Genomic DNA, 23,389 nt, shown 5'->3' with positions numbered 1-23,389 from the left:
AAGGAAAGGTACGCATAAGTGGGCTGGCTACATCCTTGGCAGAGGCCTTGGATTTAGATCTCATTTGGCTTGCCAGGTCTTCTCACGCACAGCATATTTCCAAAGGTCTCGGTCACAAGTCATTGCCTCGGTGAGGCCCAATGTTCGAAGGTCGTGCTTCACCACCTCATCCCAGGTCTTCCTGGGCCTGCCTCTTCCACGGGTTCCCTCAACCACTAGGGTGTGGCACTTTTTCACACAGCTATCCTCACCCATTCTTGCCACATGTCCATACCAACGCAGTCGTCTCTTGCACACCACAACTGATGCTCCTTAGGTCCAATTTTTCTCTCAAGGTACTTACACTCTGTCGAGTATGCACACTGACATTACACATCCATCAGAGCATACTGGCTTCATTCCTTTCGAGCTTACGCATGTCCTCAGCAGTCATGGGCCATATTTCACTGCCATGTAGCATGGCTGTTCGTACACACGCGTCATACAGTCTACCTTTTACTCTGAGTGAGAGGCCCTTTGTCACCAGCAGAGGTAAGAGCTCTCTGAACTTTGCCCAGGCTATTCTTATGGGTATATATATATATATATATATATATGTATGTAATATATATGTATGTATGTATGCAATACACCTGGTGTAGAACTCAATATATGTATGCTTCAGACCAAAGTGTTAGTCAAGCAGAGCACAGTAACAAGAAAATGAGATGACCCAGGGAAGAAACCAACTATGCTGTGAAGTTCATTAGCATACAACTGTTTCTGCTATATAAGATGCAGTGGTCTCATAGTCGAGTACCTGAGTAACACCTAACAGCTCCATCAGAGCCTCGAATATGAAGTGCAATTTGTGCTTCATATTCAATGGTCCAATGAAGCTACAAGACACTCAACTATGAGTGCCTTATACCAAAAACAGCTGTTAGTTAATGGTGTTCATAAGATAATTGTTTATTCATTTGTCATCTCATTTTCTTATATATATATATGTATATATATATATATATATATATATATATATATATATATATATGAGTGTGTAATTCTTTGTTTTTGTGATTATTTTTATTTTTTATTTTTTATAGGGGACTAAAAAACTTTTTACTGCCTTTTCTTGCTGGATTACTCGAGAGAGATTCAGAGAAGACATGGAATTTTGACACCTATTTCCAAAAAATCCAAGAAATCATTTCTAAAACAGTTATTCATGTATTCAGTCCAGAACATTTCAGCAACTTCAGAATCTATATAGATAGAAACCAAAAGTATGTCACTTCCATTATTTCATTATCTTATTGAATCTGTGATTAACTGTTGTGCTACCATATTCTTGTCGAAATAAACAGTCTGTTTGTTTCAGGTAATTTTGAAAATAATTTGCAAGATAAATTAATATGGGTGAAATAAACATTAAAGATGCTTTGCCTCACAGGAAGCTACTCAGAGATTTTGCAAGCCTTCTCAATCCATTGCAATGCAGGAAACTCTTCCCTGTTGTCAGCAGGTATCTCATGGTCACAAGCATTTTGCCCCTTGGTCTGTACACTTCACCTGTATAGGGGAGCGAGGACTGAGCTAGTCTCCACCTACGGAAGGGTTTCACTTGTTGTCTCTCATCAGCTGCTGTGCCGATTTCCTGGATGGCTTTCTTCCGTTGTCTGGGTTCCAGGCCTATCATCTTCTGCCGGAAATAACACACTGACCTGGATGGGAAGCCATGGCAGCTGACTTCTGTGGGGAATGAGGTTGCCTGCCAACCCTTGAAAATAATTTGGAAAATAAATTACCACGAACTTTTATTGAAAAGTTTTAATTAACAATAAAATATATTTTTATTCTTAATGGAATGCTATATCATTTTATTCTTAACATGTTGCAGTAGATTTGTATGGTTATAATGCTAATTACTGTTGTATTTTGTCCTGTTGCTTCTTTTGGCAGCTGAACTGCTTCTGTGGCAGGCAGCAAGTTCTTAGCTTCTTTTCTGCAAACATGCTAACAAGATTTTTCTTTAAGTGCCAAGCTTATTCCTTCATGACTTAACCATGAGCTTCCATTCTTTTTCTGTTCCAGTTACACCAATCTACAAGAATTAATTGCAACACAGACAGATGTTAATGCAGCAAGCCAGCTGCTGCTTTTCGAAGGCCATCTTCTTACAGACATTATTAATCCTCTGCAGCATATTGCTAACTATCCCAACATTACCATAAATACACCAATTTTCTTGTTGGTGGCACCAAGCAGAAAACAACTTATGCTGGACCAGTTCATACGTAAGGACTTCTTTGCCATTCTCTTTCTTTCTTTGATTTTTTGGTATTAGATTATAATTATTTATAATTAGATTATAATTATTTATGAAATAATTATATGATATATAAGACACAATGTTGTTGTGTGGTTAAGATGCCTACTTGCCAACAATGTGGTCTCAGGTTCAGTCCCACTGCACAGCACTTTGGGTAAGTGTTTTCTACCATGGCCCCAGGCCAACAAAGCTTTGTGAGTGAATTTGATAACTGGAAACTGAAAGAAGCTTGGCATATACAAAGTGCACACGTGTGTGTGTGTGTGTGTGTGCACCATTGATTCGACATCATGTGATGGTTATGAATAAGCATCACCATCACACAAGTGATGTTGTTTGTTTCCAGTCTTCCTTGGAAAATGTGTCTGGCCAAGGAAACAGGTGAGGGTTGATGACAGGAAAGGCATCCAGCCATAGAAAATCTGTGCCTGATCATTGCAAGCAAGGAACATTAATACAATAATGATGATGATGACATCTGTAATATAATTAATCTTTTTATAAATTAAATCTGTGCATTGGTAGAATCGGTAGAACATCAGATTGAATTCTTTGTGCTATTTATTCCTACTCTTTACATTCTGAGTTCAAATCCTGTCAAGTCTAACTTTGCTTTTCACCTAGGATCAATGAAATATAATAATACCAGTCATGTAGTGGGTCAGTGGTATCAACTATTGACCCCCTGCCAAATTGCTATTCTTGTGCATTTTAAAATAATGAAAAGGGGCGGGGGAGGAATTATTTAAAAATAATTGTTAATATGACATTTTATTGTAAAGTTAAGAAGAACGTTTAATTATGGTCTCTTAATTAACTCGATTCTAATTAAAATGAAAATCTGTGTGGCCTCGTAGTTAGAGTGTTGCACTCATTATTGCAAGGTTGTGGTTTCAATCCCTGGACTGGGTGACGTGTTATGTTCTTCATTTCCTCTCTTGTTTCAATCCATTCCTCTGCAAATAAAGAACCTTTCGACAGATTGGCATTTTGTTCAGAGGCAGTGTTGTAATATTGATCACTTAGGCACCAGGAAAACCTGGTAACCACCCCTATGAGTCCTACAACTTGAGACAGTAAATTCCCAAAGGTTGATGATGATGATATTAATATTAATTAAAAATGCGAAGATGTTACCTGTTCAAATATGCTTGAGGTATCCTCAAACCCAAAGAAACCCATTCATTATATTTTATCATGAATAAAATTTCTCACTGTGGACAATTAGATGTAAATACACGGGGTCAGTTCTCAGTCTCCCCTTAACCAGTCTGTTAGATGTAGGCATTTCAGAGTGATTATCTCCTCTTCAGCAGCAGTGACCAGTAAACTGATACAAGAGACTGGTCTCTCTCATGATATTCTTGTCATCATTCAATGACTGGCTTTACTAGTTGGCAACTCCCTGTGGCTTTCTTGCGTGTTCAAATCTGCCTTAGGTCTGTTTGAACTCGTTATAAGTTCTTATTTGTACACATCGATGCTTAGCTCTGTCACTCCATAATTAAAAAATTGTTTCACTTTCCTTTTGAATTTTTTATTGCAGCTGAATTTCCTATAACGAAGATAGAAGATATACATTCTGCTGAAAGAGCCCAACTGCGAACGTGTTTAAATGTAGTTTTCTTCATAAAACGTTTGGTTGTAAATATTAACTTGAAACAAAAACTTCTTCAAGACGCTTTAAGACATTCAATGTAAGTTTGAAAAAGGAAACAAAATGGTTCTGAAATATTTTGTTATTATGTTTGTAACGATGTTGTTAAATTCATTTGGAACGACCATTGTGTGTGTGGGGTGGGGGGAGAGAGAAACAGTGCCAATGTCATTATGATCAGCCATTCTGTGTTTTCCTTAGACCTGAGGAATGTTTTTAGAAAATTCGAACCAGCAAAATAACTCCCCCATCTAACATGGAAAAAACAGGTGTTAAACAGATGATTGTGGGTGTATCGTCGTCTTGACATCACATGATAGTTGTAAATAAGCTTCACTGTCATACAAGCAGTGTCGTTCATTCCAATATTCAGTGCAAACATGTCTGGCCATGGACAAATATCACTTTGCTTGGAAGGTTGGCACCAAGAAGGGCATCCACCGATAGAAAATTTGCCTCAATAAATGACCCATGCAAAAGAGGACATTAAAACAATGATAACGACAATATTGTTGGTGTACATTAGGGTTCAATTCTCAGTCCCTTTTTGTTTATTAGTATCATCCAATCATAACAGGAATTTAAGACTGTTTATCCGTTCAAACTCATCTAAGCTGATGGCTTAGTTCTTCAGCTGAAATGGTTACAGATTGAGAGACCAAATTCCGAACTTGGGAACAAAAACCTAGAATCAAGGGGCTCTCAAAGTAAACCAAGCAAAGACTAAATCTTTGGTTCACAGGAAAGATTACACCCCCCCCCCCCCCGCTATCAGGAAACTGGCCATGCTTAATTTGCAGGGGAAAAGAATAGGTAAGGAGTTCTTTCTGTGTAGCCATTACTCTTTTATTTGTTTCAGTCATTTGACTGTGGCCATGCTGGAGCACCGCCATTTCAGTCAAGCAAATCGACCCCAGGACTTATTCTTTGTAAGCCTAGTACTTATTTTATCTTTTGCCGAACTGCTAAGTTACAGAGACATAAACACACCAGCATCAGTTGTAAAGCAATGTTGGGGGGACAAATACAGACATATATATGTAAGGAACGACCGTGCGAACTCATAAAGGAGAAATGGTGACGAATGGAAAAACAGAGGACTCCTTTTATTTAAACGTGTCACACGGTCGAACACAAAAAATATATATCAAATGATGATATAGATGATATGTTATGCTACGATAACATAGATGACCAGTAATGAAAGACCACAACCGTATAAGATGAATAACAGAGATATTTATTGTAGCGTTAAAGATGTATGTCTGTGTGAGAGTGTGAATGCGACATATAAGAACATAATCAAAGACAGGCCGTCGTACAAAGAAAAGTGTGTATGTGAGTGATACATGTATGTGTATGTGAGTTATTACAGCAGATGGAAAGAGAGTCAATATATAACACGTGAACAATTATACCAGTTCTTGGGTACACAATAATATGAATCTGTATGTGAAAGTGAGGAGAGGCTGAGTGTGGCAGTGCTGATCACTAGTTGTGATGTCGTGGCATCGATGCCGGGCCGTGATTCTTGTTATACAGATGTTCGTCGCTGGCTGAGAATTTCTTGTCTGTTTATTTACCGTGGTGAAGCTGAGTCACCTAACAGAATCGAAGAGAGAGATGTGTGCCGCGGTGGTTTGGTTTGGTGTACATAGTAAGTCGTGTTGACGCTGGTGGTGTAGAGGCTGCTTGGTAGTAATTGTGTTGGTCATGACGATGATGCTGGATAGTAGTCGTAGATTCGTATTGCTGATGTAGCGACGGCGGTGGTCATCGTGGATGGACGAAGCTGCTGAAGTGGTCGCTGGCTGCTGCTGCTGTCGTGTGGTACACGGAACAGTCTCTAAGAGAAACTGGACCGAGACAAATTTGTTGGGTATGAGTTGATATGGCTTCAGAATTTTACTCTATCACGTGAACTTATTAGGGGCCGTGATTGGTCAGTTTGCGTTCTGGCGGGAACGGTTCGAAGAAGTTGCCGATTCGAATAATGATCAGTCACGTGATGACAAGGAATGGGTTCTCTACTACGCTCGCATTTATTTATATTTAAATGAGAAGATTGTATGTAATGGCGATAGTAGTTTGTATCTAATGGCGGGAGGTAGTTTCACTACATATATATATATATATATATATATATATATATATATATATATATATGTATATGTATATATATATATATGTATATATATATATATGTATATATATATATATGTATATATATATATATGTATATATATATATATATGTATATATATATATATGTATATATATATATATGTATATATATATATATGTATATATATATATATATGCATATATACGACGGGCTTCTTTCAGTTTCCGCCTACCAAATCCACTCACAAGGCTTTGGTCGGCCTGAGGCTATAGTAGAAGACACTTGCCCAAAGTGCCATGCAGTGGGACTGAACCCGTAACCATGTGGTTGGTAAGCAAGCTACTTACCACACAGCCACTCCTGCGCCATTGTCAACTATTGATGCACAACAGGTGTTGTGGAATCAAAGACAGGCTGACAGGGATGGAATTTCTATGTAGCAGATGGACAAGAGTAATTCTGCTCCAAGATGTGAGTGTGTGTGTGTGTGTGTGTGTGTAAATGGAAATAAAAGACGACAAAGTGTGTGTTGTATAATGTAAGAAAAATCAAGAATAAATAAATAAATAAAAGCGCTGTTGTATTGGTTTTTTGTTTTTCAGGACTTATCTGAAACAAAGCTTCTTGAATCAAAGTGAATCCGTTGCAAACACTTCATGGATTAAAAACACTTTAACGTGTCTACGGAACCTTTCTCCACAACTCAATGAACTCACAACAAAAATGATTAAAATCGAAGTAAGGCTTTTATCACGTTTCTTTCTATATTTATATCCATCCACCCAACCACCCAGCCATGCATAGACAAATGATGATGATGATGATGATGAAAGTTATTTCACCTAACATCAACATGAATTTCCACAGAACTTCCTAGTCAGACTTACAGCAAACAAACCCCCACCCTCTAGTCTGTCCGTTGCTGGAATTCTTTGTTAATAACAGAATTCTTATTGAGTTTATCTGTTGCCCCTCTGAATAGCACAGTGTGACATGTACACGATTGTGGTAGCCATTTATTGTTTTCCTTCCATGACTGGATTCTATAATTTACACTTAAGAAATGCAAAGTAAAAAAAATGTTATATATCTAAATGAAATCTGTCTGTTTTTCTCTTTTAATTTTTCTTAAAGAGATTATGGTAATTGTTTTAACTTTACTGTGCATTTTCATCTATTTACTGTGTGTGTGTATTTATAATATTTATTAAAATGCGTAGGAAAGCTAAGATAAATTCCAAGCAGTTAAACTGCATGACATGTCCTTGGCTATGAGTGGCCAAAGAACTGTAAAACAGGTCGGGGCAATTGTCTTTATTTTCCTTGGTAAAAAGCCATTTGGTGGCACGTGAAAAGTACCATTCGAGCATGGTCGATGCCAGTGCTTCCTGACTGGCTCCCATGCTGGTGGCACATAGCAAGCACCCACTACACTCTCGGAGTGGTTGGTGCTAGGAAGGGCATCCAACTGTAGAAACATTGCCAGATTCAGATTAGAGCCTGACACAGCCTCCTGGCTCACCAGTCCTCAATCAAACCGTCCAACCCATGCCAGCATGGAAAGTGGACATTAAATGATGATGATGATGATGATGATGATGATGATGATGGGAGCAATCTGTATATCCTAGTTAATGTGGATATACCTTAAGAATGCTATTGTTGTTGTTGTTGTTAGTGGTGGTGGTGGTGTTTTGTTTTTGTGTGTGTGTAAGAAAATAAATAAAATCTATTATGCAATGTCTTTAATTTTTCTTCTTTTTTTTTCACTTATTTTAGGATGTTTTACAGAAGCGGAGATCGGCTTTTGATTTAGAATTCTTGAATCATTACTGGCTGAAGACGGGTTGCATGGAATCTGATCACTGGTAGGTCACATGGGGCATGTACAGAGAAGGGGCAGGAGATGTTGTATGGTTGTGAGAAAACTTGAACATGTGGACGAACATGTGGGTGATCTGTTGTGGTTTGCAGGGTAATGCGTTGTGTTGAACTGCCACACATGGCTGAGTGTCAAAGTTATCCGTTAACACAGGAGGGAGACCATGATGTGTGTGTGTGGGGAGTGGGGGTGATATAGGGTCAGTGATGTCACGTGACAGTTGAGGGGCCTTGTTGGAAGGAGAGGTGCATGAAAGGTCACTTGAGTAGAAACATAACTAGTAGGGCTTCTTTTGTGCGGGCAAAATACATTTCAGCCAATGTGCTAACGATTCTACCAGCTCACTACCTTAATAATAATAATAATAATAATGATAATCCTTTCTACTGGAAGTACAATGCCTCAAATTTGGGAGAAGTGATTAAGTCAATCACATCAACCCCAGTGCATAACTGGTACTTAGTTAACCCTGAAAGGGTAAGTTGACCTCGGTGGATTTTGAACTCAGAACTTAGTGGCAGACAAAATATCGTTAGACATTTCGCCCGGTGTGCTAACGATTCTGTCAGATCTTAATGATGATAATGATAATAGGTTTGAAGCTGAATGTGTGTGTGTGTGTGTGTGTGCGTCCTTCCTGTATTTGGTCCTGAACTTTTGATTGAGTTGTAGAAGTATTATCATGACATACTGGGTGTCTTAGGCATCTAAAACTGGTGGAGGCCATTCCTGTCTGGCTTTGAACATAACTGATTCCTGAGAGACGGCGAGAGAGTGGGTCAATATTTATTGCTTGTGAATGTAAGAAAGTTTCAACGTTAACTTCAGTGTGGTTTGAACTTGTAGTGCAGAGGATTGGGACCAATATCTGAGGTTCTAACTATTCCACCAATTTGTGTTGCGTGTGCATGCGTAAAACGACAGTAAAATACAGGTTGTTCAGAAAATCTCTCCGCAGTATTTTATTGCAAAATAAATATTTATAAGATGGTATAAGAAAACTACAAAAGAATATATTAGACTTTACAAGACTTTACAAAAACTTTATAAGAGGTGTGGTGCTGTCGTCTTCCATTTTCAATACATAAGTTGAATCTTCTACACATGGTTTGAAATACATCTTGGAGAGTCTGATGCAGTATGGACTGTGTGAAGGTTATGTTTGCATCTTTTAGCTCATTAATGGTTTTCGGGTGATTCTTGTACACTGATCCTTTACTTGCTCCCCAGAAAAAAAAAATGTCTGGTGGTGTTAAATCAGGTGATCTTGTTGGACAAAGTCCCTTCGAAATAATCCATTCACCGAAAAACTCATGAAGTAGCGCCATGGTGATGCATGAAATCTGTGCTGTAGCTCCGTCTTGCTGAAAGTATGCATTATTAATTTCACTTTCAGTGAGTTGGTCTTACAAATGGAGAGATGATATTTGAGCAATATCTCTCGGTGTTGATGGTGTCTTCAAAAAATATCATTGCGGAGAGACTCTTTGTATAATGATGACTGTGTGTTTGTGTCAATAGAATATGTCTGTACCTGTGAAGAAAGCACCTGTGCCAGTGGCACGTTAGTAGCACTGGTGCTGGTTCCATGCATAAATCACCCAGCAGACACTCTGGAAAATGGTTGGCATTAGGAAGGGCATCCAGCTGTAAGGAACCATACCAAAACAGACAATAGAACCCAGTGCTGCCCTCTGGTTTGCCAGTGTCTTGTCAAATCATCCAATCTATGCTAGCATGGAAAACAAGTTCATCATCATCATCATCATCATTTAACGTCTGCTTTCAATACTGGTATAGGTTGGACAGTTTGACTGAAAAATGCTAAGCTGGGGGGGGGGGGGCTGCACTTGGTTCTGATCTGATTTGGCAAGATTTCCCTAGCTGGATGCCCTTCCTAACGCCAACCACTTTGAGAGTGTAGTGGACGTGCCACCAGCATGGGTGCCAATGACCCGACACTGGCATCAGCCACGACGACAGTCGAACTCGGCTTGACAGGTCAACACAAGCATGGTATATCACCAAAGGTCTTGGTCACCTGTCACTGCCTCCATGGGGCCCATCACACACACAGTTGAATGATGATGATGGTGGTGGTGGTGGCAGTAGATGCGGGCATGACGGCTATTATTATTGTTGTTGGTGTGCATGTGTGTGTGTGAGTACAATGATGTGTGTGTGTGTTTACACCTTATTTCCTTTCTGATGGGAAGCTACAAGTGATAAGAGCCAACCACGACCACCCCATCTATTACTTAAACCTGCTGCATCTCTAACTATGTTATCCAGTGTGCTGTTCCTCTTTCCTCTGATTACATAGAGACCTGGCTGCTATTTTTAGCAGGTCCAGTGATCACATAGACGCTGCCTTGTTCACTTGGCTTTTTGCTAATTACAAGGTTTAATTAGAGCCATGACTATTTGAATATTTTTTGTCATTTTGTCTCTTTTTATCGTTTCTCTTCTCTCGCAGCGTCCCGACCATCACAAACTTAGCGAGTCATACCCAAGAGATCAGCACTCGCCTTTTGGACGGCACAAACAGAGACAACCTGGACAAGTTTCAGGAACTTGACAAGTAAGCAACCATTGTTTTCGGATTCCTCGGGTGCAGGCATGGCCATGTGGTAAGAAGCTTGCTTCCCTCTCACATGGTTCCAGGTTCAGTCCCACTGCATGGCATATAGGACGAATGTCTTCTCTGGTAGCCTTGGGCTGACCAAAGCCTTATAAGTGAATCTGGTAGATGGAAACTGAAAGAAGCCTGTCATGTATGTCTGTCTGTCTGTCTTTACCTGCCACACCCACTCACACCACTTGACAACCGGTGTTGGTGTGTTTACATCCCAATGACTTAGCATTTCAGCAAAAGAAACTGATAGAATAAGTATCAGGCTTAGGGTTGACTTATTCCACTAAAAATTCTTCAAGGTAGTGCCCCAGCATGGCCACAGTCTAAAAACTGAAACAAACAAAAAATAAAAGACATTAGACTGTGGTCATGCTGGAGCATCACCTTGAGAAATTTAGTCAAATGAATTGGCCCCACTACTTGTAATTTTTAAAGCCTGGTACTAATTCTATCAGTCTCTTTTTGCTCAACCGCTAAGTTACAGTGATGTAGATACTCTAGCACCAGTTGTCAAGCAGTGTGGGGAGGGGAACAGACACCAAACAAAGACACACATACACAACAGGCTTCTTTCAGTTTCCGTCTACCAAATCCACTCACAAGGCTTTGGTCAGCCCGAGGCTATAGTAAAAAGCACTTGCCTAAGGTGCCATGCAGTGGGACTGAACCCGGAACCATGTGGTAAGAATCTCTTTAGAAATTAGTCTTGGACAATTACTAATGTAATATTCTATTGACGTTCCAGTTTCTATTTTTACTTTTTTTATGCAGTTCCACTCAGTTTGGCTGTGGCCATGCTGGAGTACTGTCCTTGTTTCTTTGTCATTCCCCACCACCATCTCATTGTCTTTGGTATTCATAAAAGAGACGACTGACAAGGATGTTCTGTCTATTTCCAGGAGTCGATTTTTGGAAAATTGCAAGAAAGCTGGAGAGTTGATTACAAAGCATTGCCAACCGAATGCCATCCGACTTTATTCGGAGTTCCAGGAAGCATCGGAGTAAGTATGAGTTGCAAGATTTTGTTGTTGTTGAAGCCTGATTGTGTAAACCTGTGATCAAAGGTATTCCAGCCATGACCATCATGTCTTAACATAAAGTGTGTCGAGGTCTTATGTAAGATGCTCTTCTTTCTAAATGGCAACAAGTTGTGATTTGAGTGACATTTGGCTGCTGTTTCTAGCAGGTTCAGCAACCACATAGAGAAGCCTTCGTTGAAGGCATTGGAAAGGGAGAGAAAGAGAAAGACAGTAAATGAAGTTGGTACCAGTAAGTAAATAGGGGGCTCGGTGGGGGAATTATCATTATTATTATTATTATTATCATTTGTGTATTAATGCCAAATGTGGATGCGCTGCCATGTGGTTAGTGGAAGTGAGAGGTGGAGAGAAAGGAAAATGATAATGACATGAAGAGGGGAATGACATGTTAGTTGTAGTAAGAGGCAAAGAGAGAGAGAAAAGAAAGGGAGAGGGTTGTTTGGGTCTTCCTCCATACAATTTGATATTAGCTTCAATTTATGTATTTATTTATTTGTTCTCTTTTAACTCTAGAAAAGTGTGGACTCAAAGAAAGATATTTCAAGCCAGTAACGGTGAGCTGAAGGTTTTCAGCAGCCTTTTGGAGAAATACCAGTCATCAAAAGTAAGCTTCCTTCTTTTCATTTTCATTTTCCTTCTTTTCTGTTTCAATTTCCTTCTTTTCCTTCTTTTAATTTTCTTTCTTTTCATTTTCCTTCTTTTCATTTTCATTTTCCTTCTTTTCATTTTCATTTTCCTTCTTTTTCTTTTCATTTTCCTTTTCCTTCTTTTTCTTTTCATTTTCCTTTTCCTTCTTTTCTGTTTCAATTTCCTTCTTTTCCTTCTTTCCATTTTCCTTCAATAGTGGTTGGTGTATTTACAGATAGAAAGTTATCTCCCTTGCCTGACATTGTTAACAACTCCTGACAGCAACGGGGGGGGGGAGAATATAAATGATTTCCTGGAAGGGTAGCGGGGCGTGGGGGGTGGGTCTGCTGTGAGGTTCCCCGTGACAATCCTTGTGGCATCTCTTCTTCCGCAGACGATATTGCCCGGATAGAAGTCTTGTCAGTCATTACTCATTGACATGAATCTTCTCTTATCAACAAAAAGGCATTCCAGTTAGTCGTAATCCTTTTGTGAAGCTGCCTGGCCTTGTGGATAAAATGTTGCGCTTGTGATCATAAGTTTGCTGTTTCGATTCCCAAACTGGGCAGTGCATTGTATTCTTAAGCAAAATACTTCATTTCTTCGTTGTTCCAGTCCTCTCTGCTGTGGACGAGCGACCCTACGATGGACTTGCATTCCATTCGAGGATGATTATGTGGTGTTGATCACTTATATACCAAGCAAACCAGTAACTGGCCGGTCTGAGAGTCCTATCACTCAAGACAGTGCTTTACTTCTACTTAATCCTTTCTCATATACTTTTACTAATTTGCTGAAACACTTAGAATTGTGTGTGTCTGGTTGCAAACAATAGGGGTTAGGGGCCATGAGCGCAAGAACAGAATTTGCTTAGGGGGATGCAAACCCAAAACTTTTTACAAACATGGTCAATTTCTTTTTTTCAGTTTTAATATCAAAACACACAGAGGTATAATAACAATTATCGTTATTATCATATTTGTAGATAATTATTATAGGCTCAGGAGTGTGGTAAGAAGCTTGCTTCCCAACCACATGGTTCTGGGTTCAGTCCCACTACGTGACACCTTGGGCAAGTGTTTTCTACGATAGCCTCGGGGCCAACCAAAGCCTTGTGAGTGGATTTGATAGATGGAAACTGAAAGAAGCCCATCATATATATGCGTGTGTGTGCGTATGTTTGTGTCTGTATTTGTCCCCCCACCATTGCTTGACAACCGATGTTGGTATGTTTATGTCCCCATAACTTAGTGGTGCGGCAAAAGAGACCAATAGAATAAGTGCTAGGCTTAAAGAATAAGTCCTGCTGTCAATTTGTTTAACTAAAGGTGGTGCTACAGCATGGCCGCAATCAAATGAGTGAAGCAAGTAAAAGATTAAAAGAATTTGTACATCAGTCAAACCAAGCAAGTTCAATAATGGGAAAGTGATGCTTCAAATCCCTCCAAAAATGTTTCTATTCTTGTTTGTTTTGGCACTGGGCACCCATGTTGGTGGCACATAAAAAGCACCATTCGAGCATGGTTGGATGTCAGTGCCACCTGACTGGCTCCTGTGCCGGTTGCATGTAAAAAGCACCCACTACACTCTCGGAGTGGTTGGCGTTAGGAAGGGCATCCAGCTGTAGAAACTCTGCCAAATCAGATTGGAGCCTGGTGCAGCCATCTGGTTCACCAGTCCTCAGTCAAATCGTCCAACCCATGCTAGCATGGAAAGCGGACGTTAAACGATGATGATGATTATTATTATTATTATTATTATTATTATTATTATTATTGAGTAAGAGAACAGCATGTGCCACCAAAGTGACACTCGGGTAAAAGTATACGAAGCCCATTATACCCATCATGACTACCCGTCTGATAAGGGTACACCAGGCACATGCATCACAACCATATGTGCGCGACATGGTGATCTCATATCAAGATAAACAGCGCATGACCTTGCAAGTGGGGCCCAGTTAGAATTTTCTTCAGGTTGAGTAGCCCATTTTGTTCAAAACGCCCATGTTTCCAAAGGTGAATTATCCAAACCCCAAAGAATTCCTCTCAACACATGACTATGATGCTCCCCAACTACTTCTGCTCATGATCAGAGATGCACATATTGTCAGCCACCAAGGGACATGCTCAACTGATTAAGGTCAAACAACTGACAAGCAAATCTGTGGTATTGATAGGGATACTTGCTGTAAAACCCATCTTTTATACCAAGACAAAATATGTACATGATAACACTTCCAATCAGTTTAAGATCAGAAGCCATGAGACCCACCGCCTGGTACGGCATCAGGGCATCCATTATTATTATTATTATTATTATTATTATTATTATTGTTATTAAGGCAGTGAGCTGGCGGATTTGTTAGCATGCTGGGCAGAATGCTTGGTGGTATTTCATCTGTTTTTATGTTTGAGTTCAAATTCCGCCGAGGCTCGATAGAATAAGTACCAGTTGAGTACTGGGGACAAAGTAATCAACTTTCCCCCTCCCGCCAAATTTGAGGCTTTGTGTCTTTAATAAAAAGAATTATTATTATTATTATTATTATTATTATTATTATTATTGTTTTTATGTTTTTTTGCAGTTCACTAAAGATTTCAATAAGGAAATGTTTCATGATAACAATGAGGACTTGATATTCCATATGATGAAACGGTAAATTCCATGTTTCCTTCTGGTTCTGATTCCGTTTTAGGATAACATTAATAATTGCAATCGATGGTCATTTCTTGTATCTGTGTAACTGCTCTTTTTCTAAATCTTTGTCATAAGGGAGAAAAGAAGAAAAGAGAAAAAGAAAGAAGAGGGAAGGGTTTGTTTTAGTGGGGGTGGGGTGTTAGAACAGTCAAAGAATTCAATGGGAAAATGTGTCCGAGAAACCAGTAAATGAAGTCGGTAACCATCGAGAGGAATTAGAAATGGGTGGGGGTGTGAAGTGAAAATGAAGAATATGAAAAATAAAAAGACAAAAAAATAGAGGCAAAAAAGTGATCACCTAGACCAGGAAGGGGGGGGGGTCTCCAAAGCAGTCGATATCGACCCCTAAGGCTCGATGGAACTATTCGGGGGTTCGATAAATGCACATCTACTTAATTATTTTCATTATTTATTTATTTTCTTGTACATGCCTGGGGATGATGTGGGGGTCAAGGACTCCATGAAGGAGGTCAATGCGCCCCCAAAAGGTCCATTTGACCTGTTGGGGGCGCATATGACACTTGGGGCCTCGTGTAAGATTTGTTACTAAAATTTATGCACAATATGCACAGGCTGACTGGGGGGTAAGAAGCTTGCTTCCGGACCACATGGTTCTGGGTTCAGTCCATCAAGCTGTGTCTTCTTGTACAGCCTTGGGTTGATCAAAGCCTTGTGAGTGGATTTGATTGATGGAAACTAAAAGTAGCCTGTCATATAGATATACATATATATATATAAATAATATATAAATAATATATATATATACATGCACGCATATATGGGTACATGTATGTATGCGTTTGTATCTGTGTTTGCCCCGCTACCGCTTAATAACCAGTGTTGGTGTGTTTGCATCCCTGTAATCTTGCAGTTCAGCAAAAGAGACTGATAGAATAAATACCAGGCTTAAAAGTAAAGTAAATACTGGGGTCAATTAACTCAACTAAAATTCTTCGATGCGGTGCCCCAGCATGGCCACAGCCTAATGACCAAAACAAGTAAAAGAAAAAATTACTTGTACACTACACCAAATATTTGAACAATTTAAAAAAATTATTTACATTATTTACATTTGACGGATATTTGTCCTCATCTTCTTTGTTGTTAACACAATGTTTCGGCTGATATACCCTCCAGCCTTCATCAGGTGTCATGGGGAAATTTCGAACCTGGGTTCTCATTCCTAAAGTATTTTTTGATGTTGTTGATTATTATTATTCCCATGGGCATATGGCATAGTGGTTAAGAGCGCAGGCTACTAACCCCAAGATTCCGAGTTCGATTCCAGGCAGTGACCTAAATAATAATAATATCAAAAAATACCTTAGGAATGAGAAATTTCCCCAAGATACCTGATGAAGGCTGGAGGGTATATCAATCAAAACGCTGTGTTAACAACAAACACGATGAGGACAAATATCTGTCAAATGTAAATAATGTAAATAATTCCTCATCTCTTAAATATAGAACTGATTTTTTTAAAAACAATCCTTAAATAATATCTAATTATGAAACTATAATTAGCTAAATGACTATTTTGTGTGGCCCAACTGAACTTGTGCTTTAATTGTTCTGTAATTAATGATCCTAAGCGAACTTTTTGTTCTTAATTAAATTGCTTTTTTTTTTTCTTCTTCTTTACAGGGTTCAGAATTTGTCAATTTCCATACAAGAATGTACTGAAGATGTAAAAACATTTGGTAAGGAGATTAATTAGTTGTGATAATGGTGGCAGGGTGTTTGATGTGTTTTGTTGATGGTGTTGGAGTTGGGGAGGAAGATATTTTGTAGTTCACTCCTGATTTGGGACACATTTATATAATCCAAGCACAGAGTTAATCCTAACCTGGCTGGCACAACAGATTTTTAAAATATAGGTACAGGTGTGACTCTGTGGTAAGAAGCTTGCTTCTGAATCACATGGTTCTGGGTTCAGTCCCACTGCGTGGCACCTTGGGCAAGCGTCTTCTGCTATAGCCTTGGGCTGACCAAAGCCTTGTGAGTGGATTTGGTAGATGGAAACAAAAAGAAGACCATTGTGTGTGTGTGTGTAGACCACCCTGCCTGGCAAAGCTGCATCAACAGAGATGTCACCTCCTATGAACCAAACAGGGTTGCAGGGACACAAAGAAAACACAAACGACCCAAGTCCACAGCTAAATCCTTGCCTTTGGTTCCAACAGACCACCAGTGCACGACCTGCATCGGACTGATTGGCCACAGCCAAAAAACACACCATATCCCGTCTTCTCACACATAATGTCCTTGGTCGTCATCAACAACAACAGACAAACTAGTATGTCTGTATATATATCTTTGTGTGCGAAGTTTTATGTCTGTCTTTCTGCCCTACCAATACATGACAGCTGGTGTTGGTGGGTTTACATTCCTGTAACTTAACAGTCTTGAGTAAAATGTACTGAGGTTGATTTGTTCAACTAAACCAGTAGTTCCCAACCTGGGGTCTATGGACCCCTGATGGTCTGCAAAGGTAGTACTGAGGGTCCATGAATTAAATTTTGATTTCATATATATATATGCATAAGGATAAGCATATTAGAAGGGGTCTGTGGGAAAACTCATTTAAATAAAAGGGGTCCTTGGTAGTGAAAAAGTCGCGAACCACTGAACTAAACCCTTCGAGGTGTTGCCCCAGCATGGCCACAGTCTAATGACTGAAACAAGTAAAAGATAATGGATCCCAGTAAAAATGTTGAGAAAAATTTTTCTTTTGTCATCATAACTGCATGAAAGGTCAGTTGGTAAGTGAAGGGGGTAATTCAAGGGGGATGTTATATAACTAATGGGGTGTTTAGGTGGGGTACATTGGCCATGCCCTGTTATGTAAGTAATGGGGGGTGTTTCAGGGGTATGTTTTCGATGTGTGGCCATTGTCTCCAGAAACTGTGGTGTTGTGAGAGAGTGAGAGCAAAAGGTTGGGTAACAAGGGTGGCTAAGATGAAATCCTTTGCGAGATTTCCTCCATGTAATTCAGGGAGAGAGAAGGATCAGGGCATAAGGGACTGTACAACTCAAATTGTCTCAGGGCTGAAATGGCTTTGAGGATGAGGAGATGGCCTACTGGCAACCTTAGTCTAGTTCAGGTCTGACTGATGTTATTGAGTTGTAGCCTTGAGCAAGAAACTAACTCTACACTCTGTGTCAATGTTATGTAGCTATTGCGAAGAAGCTTGCTTCCCAGCCACAGGGTTTGGTGTTCAGTCCTACTGCTTGGTACCTAGGGCAAGGGTCTTCTATTATAGCCTCGGGCAAACCGAAGCCTTTTCAGTGGATTTGGTAGGCGGAAACTGAAAGAAGCCTGTCATATATATATATATATATATATATATATATATGGATCCAGACTGGAGTCTGGTGCAGCCTTCCAGCGTATCAGCCCAGTCAAACTATCCAACCCATGCCTGCATGGACAACAGACTTTAAATGACGACAATGATGATGATGTGTGTGTGTGTGTGTATATATATATATATATACATACATCATGGAGGCAAAGTGGCTGAGTTTCTTTTGAGTGTTTTGGCTCACGGAGGCAATGACCAAGACCTTTGGCATTATGTTGTGCTTGAGATGAAGACCCATCAAACTGAGCAAAATCGCAGTCGTGGCAGATACCAGTGTCATGCAAATTGGCACGTAAATGCACCCCAGTGTCACATAAATGGCACCCATGCTGGTGGGACATAAAAGGCACCCACTACACTCTCGGAGTGGTTGGCATTAGAAAGGGCATCCAGCTGTAGAAAAACCATGCCAAATCAGACTGGAGCCCGGTGCAGCCTTCCAGCATGCCAGCCCTGGTCAAACCGTCCAATCCATACCAGCATGGACAACAGACGTTAAATGATGATGATGTCTGTGTGTTTGTGGCTTTCTGTTTGTTTCTCAACACCACTTGATAACCAGTGTTGGTTTGTTTATACCCCTGAACTTAGCAGTTTAGCAAAAGAAACCAATAGTATAAATACCAGACTTGAAAATAAGTACTGAGGACAATTTGTTCAACAAGAATTGTTCAAGATGGTGCCCCAGCATGGCCATAGTCTAATGACTGAAACAAGTAAAAGGTAAAAAGGTGTTAATTGCAAACCATCCAGATATTTAAAAAGTAGTACTCCATTGAAGAAATTCTTCCATTCCTGGGGTCAGTCCTTCAGTTTCCATAGTGTCAGAGAGACTCATCTGCCCCTGGATGGGATCACAGCTACAAGAGGAACTGAGCTCAGCATTATAAACTGAAGATGTACTTTCCCAATTTAACATATGAAATAAACTCAGCAAATTGTTTTGGGAACAAACAGAAAGTTTCTGATTGCCATAAATTATTATTATTTTACCAATTAAACACACGAACTACATATTTGGTCTTCGCTTCAGTTTTATTATTTTTATTATTTTAGTTCCTTTGTCAAAGCTCTTTCCTTACACATCCTGTGACCTCTTCAGTGACTCTCCATGTCATGTGTCTGCTTTTGTTCTACTTCCTCCATTTTGTCTTTCTGTGGTATCTTTATGTGTGCATGCATTTGTGTTTGTACCTGTGTGTGTATGCATGCGCATATGTATGTGTGTGCGTGTATCTGCATGCATGTACACATACACAGGTACAAAACGCAAATGCATGCACAGATAAAGATACATACCACAGAAAGACAAAATGGAGGAAGTAGAACAAAAGGAGACACATGGGATAGAGAGTCACTGAAGAGGTCACAGGAGGTGTGAGGAAAGAGCTCTGACAAAGGAACTAAAATAACAAAACTGAAGCGAAGACCAAATAAATAGTCCATAGGTGTGGCTCCAAATTTCAGCACAAGACCAGTACTTTTGCGGTGGGGAGAAGATAAGTTGATTACATCCATCCCCAGGGCTCATGTGGTGTTTAATGTATTGACCCTGAAAGGATGAAAGCTAAAGTCAACCTCAACAGAATTTGAGCTCAAAATGTAAAGAGAGGACAAAAATGTTGCAAATTCTTACAATTCAGCCAGCTTGATGTCTTGGAACTATAACCAGATGTTACTAAACAATCTGTAATTCACCTGATGATGTGAGTTCAATTCCCAGGTGGTTCTCACTATTTTATATCTAACACAGGTCAATGACTGATGGAACTATAAAGACCCCACCCCACCCTCCATTACAGACAATGACATCATGTCTATAATGTTGTGGCTTTTTGATAGAACTAAGTCTGCCTCTCTTTGTTTTATCTGTCAGTGTCCATGGTCAACACCACTAGTCAGCGTTGGTCAGCTGGTGCCTGAGATACTGGACTCACAAGAAACACACTTGATTTGCTTCCAGAATTTCAAATCAATAAAGGTCTGAAGTGGCAGATCTCTCTGATGGTGGCCTACCCTTGTGAGTGGAACTGTAGAAGCAGTACCATTTCATACAGCAGCATGTCTTGACCATAGACTTGCATTCAAAAACAAAGATGGCAGCGAGCTGGGTGAAATGCTCAGCGATATTTTGTCTTCTGCTATGTTCTGAGTTCAAATTCCGCTGAGGTCAGCTTTGCCTTTCATCCTTTCGGCTTCGATAAATTAAATACCTGTTACGCACTGGGGTCGATGTAATCGACTTAACCCCTTTGTCTGTCTTTGTTTGTCCCCTCTATGTTTAGCCCCTTGTGGTCAATAAAGAAATAAGAAACAAAGATGGACAGGAGAAGAGAGAGAGAGAGAGAGAAGAATTGACCCAAGTATTGAACTGGTATTACATCTTGAGAATCCATCTGAGCATCAAGACACGGATCTGTATATTGAGCTGCTATGTCTACCTTGTGTTAATGTATGGAAGTGAGGCATGGACTTATAGCATCAGAAGTGAGAAGGTGTTTGGGAAGCTGGCATGGACAGGTAAAGTGTCTAATGAAGAAGTGACGACCCGAGCTGCAGTAAGTAGGAGACTGCTTTGCGAGGTAAAGGGCCAAGCGACTGAGGTTTCTTGGTCATGTGACGAAGGAAGAGGGCCTGGAGCATTTAGGGATGACTGGAAAGATTGAAGGGAAAAGGAGGAGGAGAAGAAGGAGAAGGGTGATGTGGATGTCACATTTGATGAACCGGTTGAAAGAAAGAGGCATTTGAATATCAGGAAAAAGAGGAATTGTTACAGAAAACAAAGAACAGAGAATTGGCAGGACATGTCCTACATTCTGGCCATGGTACCAAAAGAAAATAAAAGGAACTGTTTGGCTCTGGGATTCTCCTCACTGAAGAGGTTTGCAGCGAATACCACAAGGTAGTGTATCTGATGTAGAGAATTATTGTGGCTTTTTTTCAACAAATTTTATTCAACAAAAACAATAACAATATTTAACAAAACATCTTTAAATGATGGTCTGACCGTCTGCCAAGCAAATGGGAAGCAGTAATTGAAGAAGATGGTGAATATGCTCTGGAATAATCATTTAAAGATGTTTTTGTTACATGTTGTTATTGTTTTTGTTGGAAAAAAGTTGCAATAATTATGCACCAACCCAATAGTATTTGATTTTCTTAGAGGTCATGGTTGGCTTGTTGAGGCAGTCACATGACGATTCGCAACAATTAACCCTTTCATTATTGTATTTCTGTTGAGATTCTCTGTGTTTCTTTCAATTAATTTTAAATATAACAAAGAATTTAGTAAAATAACTTAGTTATCATTAAGTTAGTGTTAGGAACATAAATTGTGACTAAGGTTTGGTGGAAGATTTTAATTCAAAACTTATGAAAACAAGACATTTGTACTACAGAGCCAGAGCTGGTTTCAGCCACGTTGGTATCAAAAGGGTTAAGGATTGTTTCTCTATTATAGATCTTAACCCTTTTGTTACCATATTTCTGTTGAGATGTTCTGTGTTTCTTTCAATTAATTGTAAATATAACAAGGAATTTAGTAAAATAACTTAGTTATCATTAAGCTAGTGTTAGGAACATAAATTGTGACTAAGGTTTGGTGGAGGATTTTAATTCAAAACTTGTGAAAACAAGACATTTGTACTACAGAGCCAAAGACAGTTTCAGCCACGTTGGTATCGAAAGGGTTAAGAGGGAATATGGGGAATAATAGGCACTATGACCAATGATAGGGGCTGACCAATTGTAAGGAGAATTGGAGGGACCACTTTTAAATGTTTGTGCTCCAGATTCATTAATTGAATTTAATGTCAGAAATCTAAATTCCATCTTTCTTTTACAGGTGTTTTGTCATGAAGGAATGAAAATAAAAACCCATAAAACTCTCTCTTTGTGTTGTTAATAATGCAAGCAGTAACAAGAGAAGCTGCTGTCTCCATGGTGTCTAAATCCACCAATGACAGACCCAAATTTCCTTTGACCATTTCTCAATGTATATATTGGCTCTTCTGAACTCTACTTAATTCTTCAATCAGTAAATATATTACCCGCACACACACACACACACACACACATAGTAACATATACAGATAGATATTCACACACACACACACACGCATTGGCTGTCTCCAACATATAAACACTTAACCTGCAAGCCACACATATGCACACACATAGCAACATATACAGACATTCCTACGCACACACATCCATAATACATGCTTAACACACATACACACAAACATATAGTCAAAAAGCGTAAGGGCGTGCACAAGAAATGTATTAGTTTGACACTCAATGAAAAGAGAGAGTTTGACATTTCAAGCATTAGCTCTTCATTAGGAAGGAGAAAAACTAAAATCCAAAGAAGGAAATGAAATTTCCAATGGCATACATGTAGTTTGGTGCAGCTCACCAATCTCTTGCATCAATAACATTGGAAGCTATTTCCCAGCTATTTCTCCTATCTTTTCCTCTTTTTATCCTAAACATACAGAATCTTTGAGAGTCACAATTTCTCTGATACCAGATAAGTTTTAAACAAACTAATTAATTTACCTTTCCTAAGATTACTTTTCACTCATCATGAGCACTCTCCTCAGGTCATTACAGTCACATTTATTCTCCTGGGGCCTGGATTTCCTTCTCCGACTCAAATGTTTCAATATTCAACATAATCTTTTCTATAATCATACTTCATTACTCCTCCTTTACTTTTAAAAGCAACACCATAGGTATCTCATCCACCCCTGATGCCAGAGAAAAAAACAGCTCAGGGTCCTAAGTTCATAACCATAATTTTGAATAATTTGTGACTGCGATAATAAAGTTGAACATTGCATTAAGTAAAAAAAATCACTTGATATGTGATTCTTTATGTCCTGGTTTAGGACAAATGTTGCTGTAATTTAGCCTTGTTCGAAAATATAAGAACACAGATCGTGTCGTATAGCCAGCTGGAAACAATGTCTCCTGAGACTAAATTACAGCAACATTTGAGCATGATCGTTGCCAGCATCGCCTTACTGGCAATTGTGCTGGTGCC

The 23,389-nt window shown here is 39.4% G+C and overlaps 1 protein-coding gene across 6 annotated transcripts in view; it reads left to right on the top strand.

The window, feature by feature from the left end:
* LOC106867230 (serine/threonine-protein kinase TBK1) overlaps positions 1–22,231 on the top strand; it is a 94,562-nt gene extending 72,331 nt beyond the window's left edge. For 3 of the 6 annotated variants that reach the window (XM_089348263.1, XM_089348269.1, XM_089348265.1), the window contains exons 9-19: positions 1,086–1,265; positions 2,074–2,276; positions 3,858–4,008; positions 6,696–6,831; positions 7,873–7,961; positions 10,452–10,556; positions 11,510–11,611; positions 12,164–12,254; positions 14,865–14,935; positions 16,622–16,677; positions 22,187–22,231. In XM_089348263.1, the coding sequence (XP_089204389.1) occupies positions 1,086–1,265; positions 2,074–2,276; positions 3,858–4,008; positions 6,696–6,831; positions 7,873–7,961; positions 10,452–10,556; positions 11,510–11,611; positions 12,164–12,254; positions 14,865–14,935; positions 16,622–16,677; positions 22,187–22,200 (1,198 nt within the window). In that variant the 3' untranslated portion in view covers positions 22,201–22,231. Of the gene's footprint in view, positions 1–1,085; positions 1,266–2,073; positions 2,277–3,857; positions 4,009–6,695; positions 6,832–7,872; positions 7,962–10,451; positions 10,557–11,509; positions 11,612–12,163; positions 12,255–14,864; positions 14,936–16,621; positions 16,821–22,186 lie in introns of those variants that run through there. The other 3 variants (XM_089348249.1, XM_089348261.1, XM_089348256.1) reach the window with 1 other exon arrangement.
* The last annotated feature ends 1,158 nt before the right edge of the window (positions 22,232–23,389 follow it).

This window comes from Octopus bimaculoides, chromosome 1, assembly GCF_046866305.1.
Source record: "Octopus bimaculoides isolate indiv1 chromosome 1, ASM4686630v1, whole genome shotgun sequence".
NCBI lineage: Eukaryota > Metazoa > Mollusca > Cephalopoda > Octopoda > Octopodidae > Octopus > Octopus bimaculoides.
This window is presented reverse-complemented; position numbering and strand designations above follow the sequence as displayed.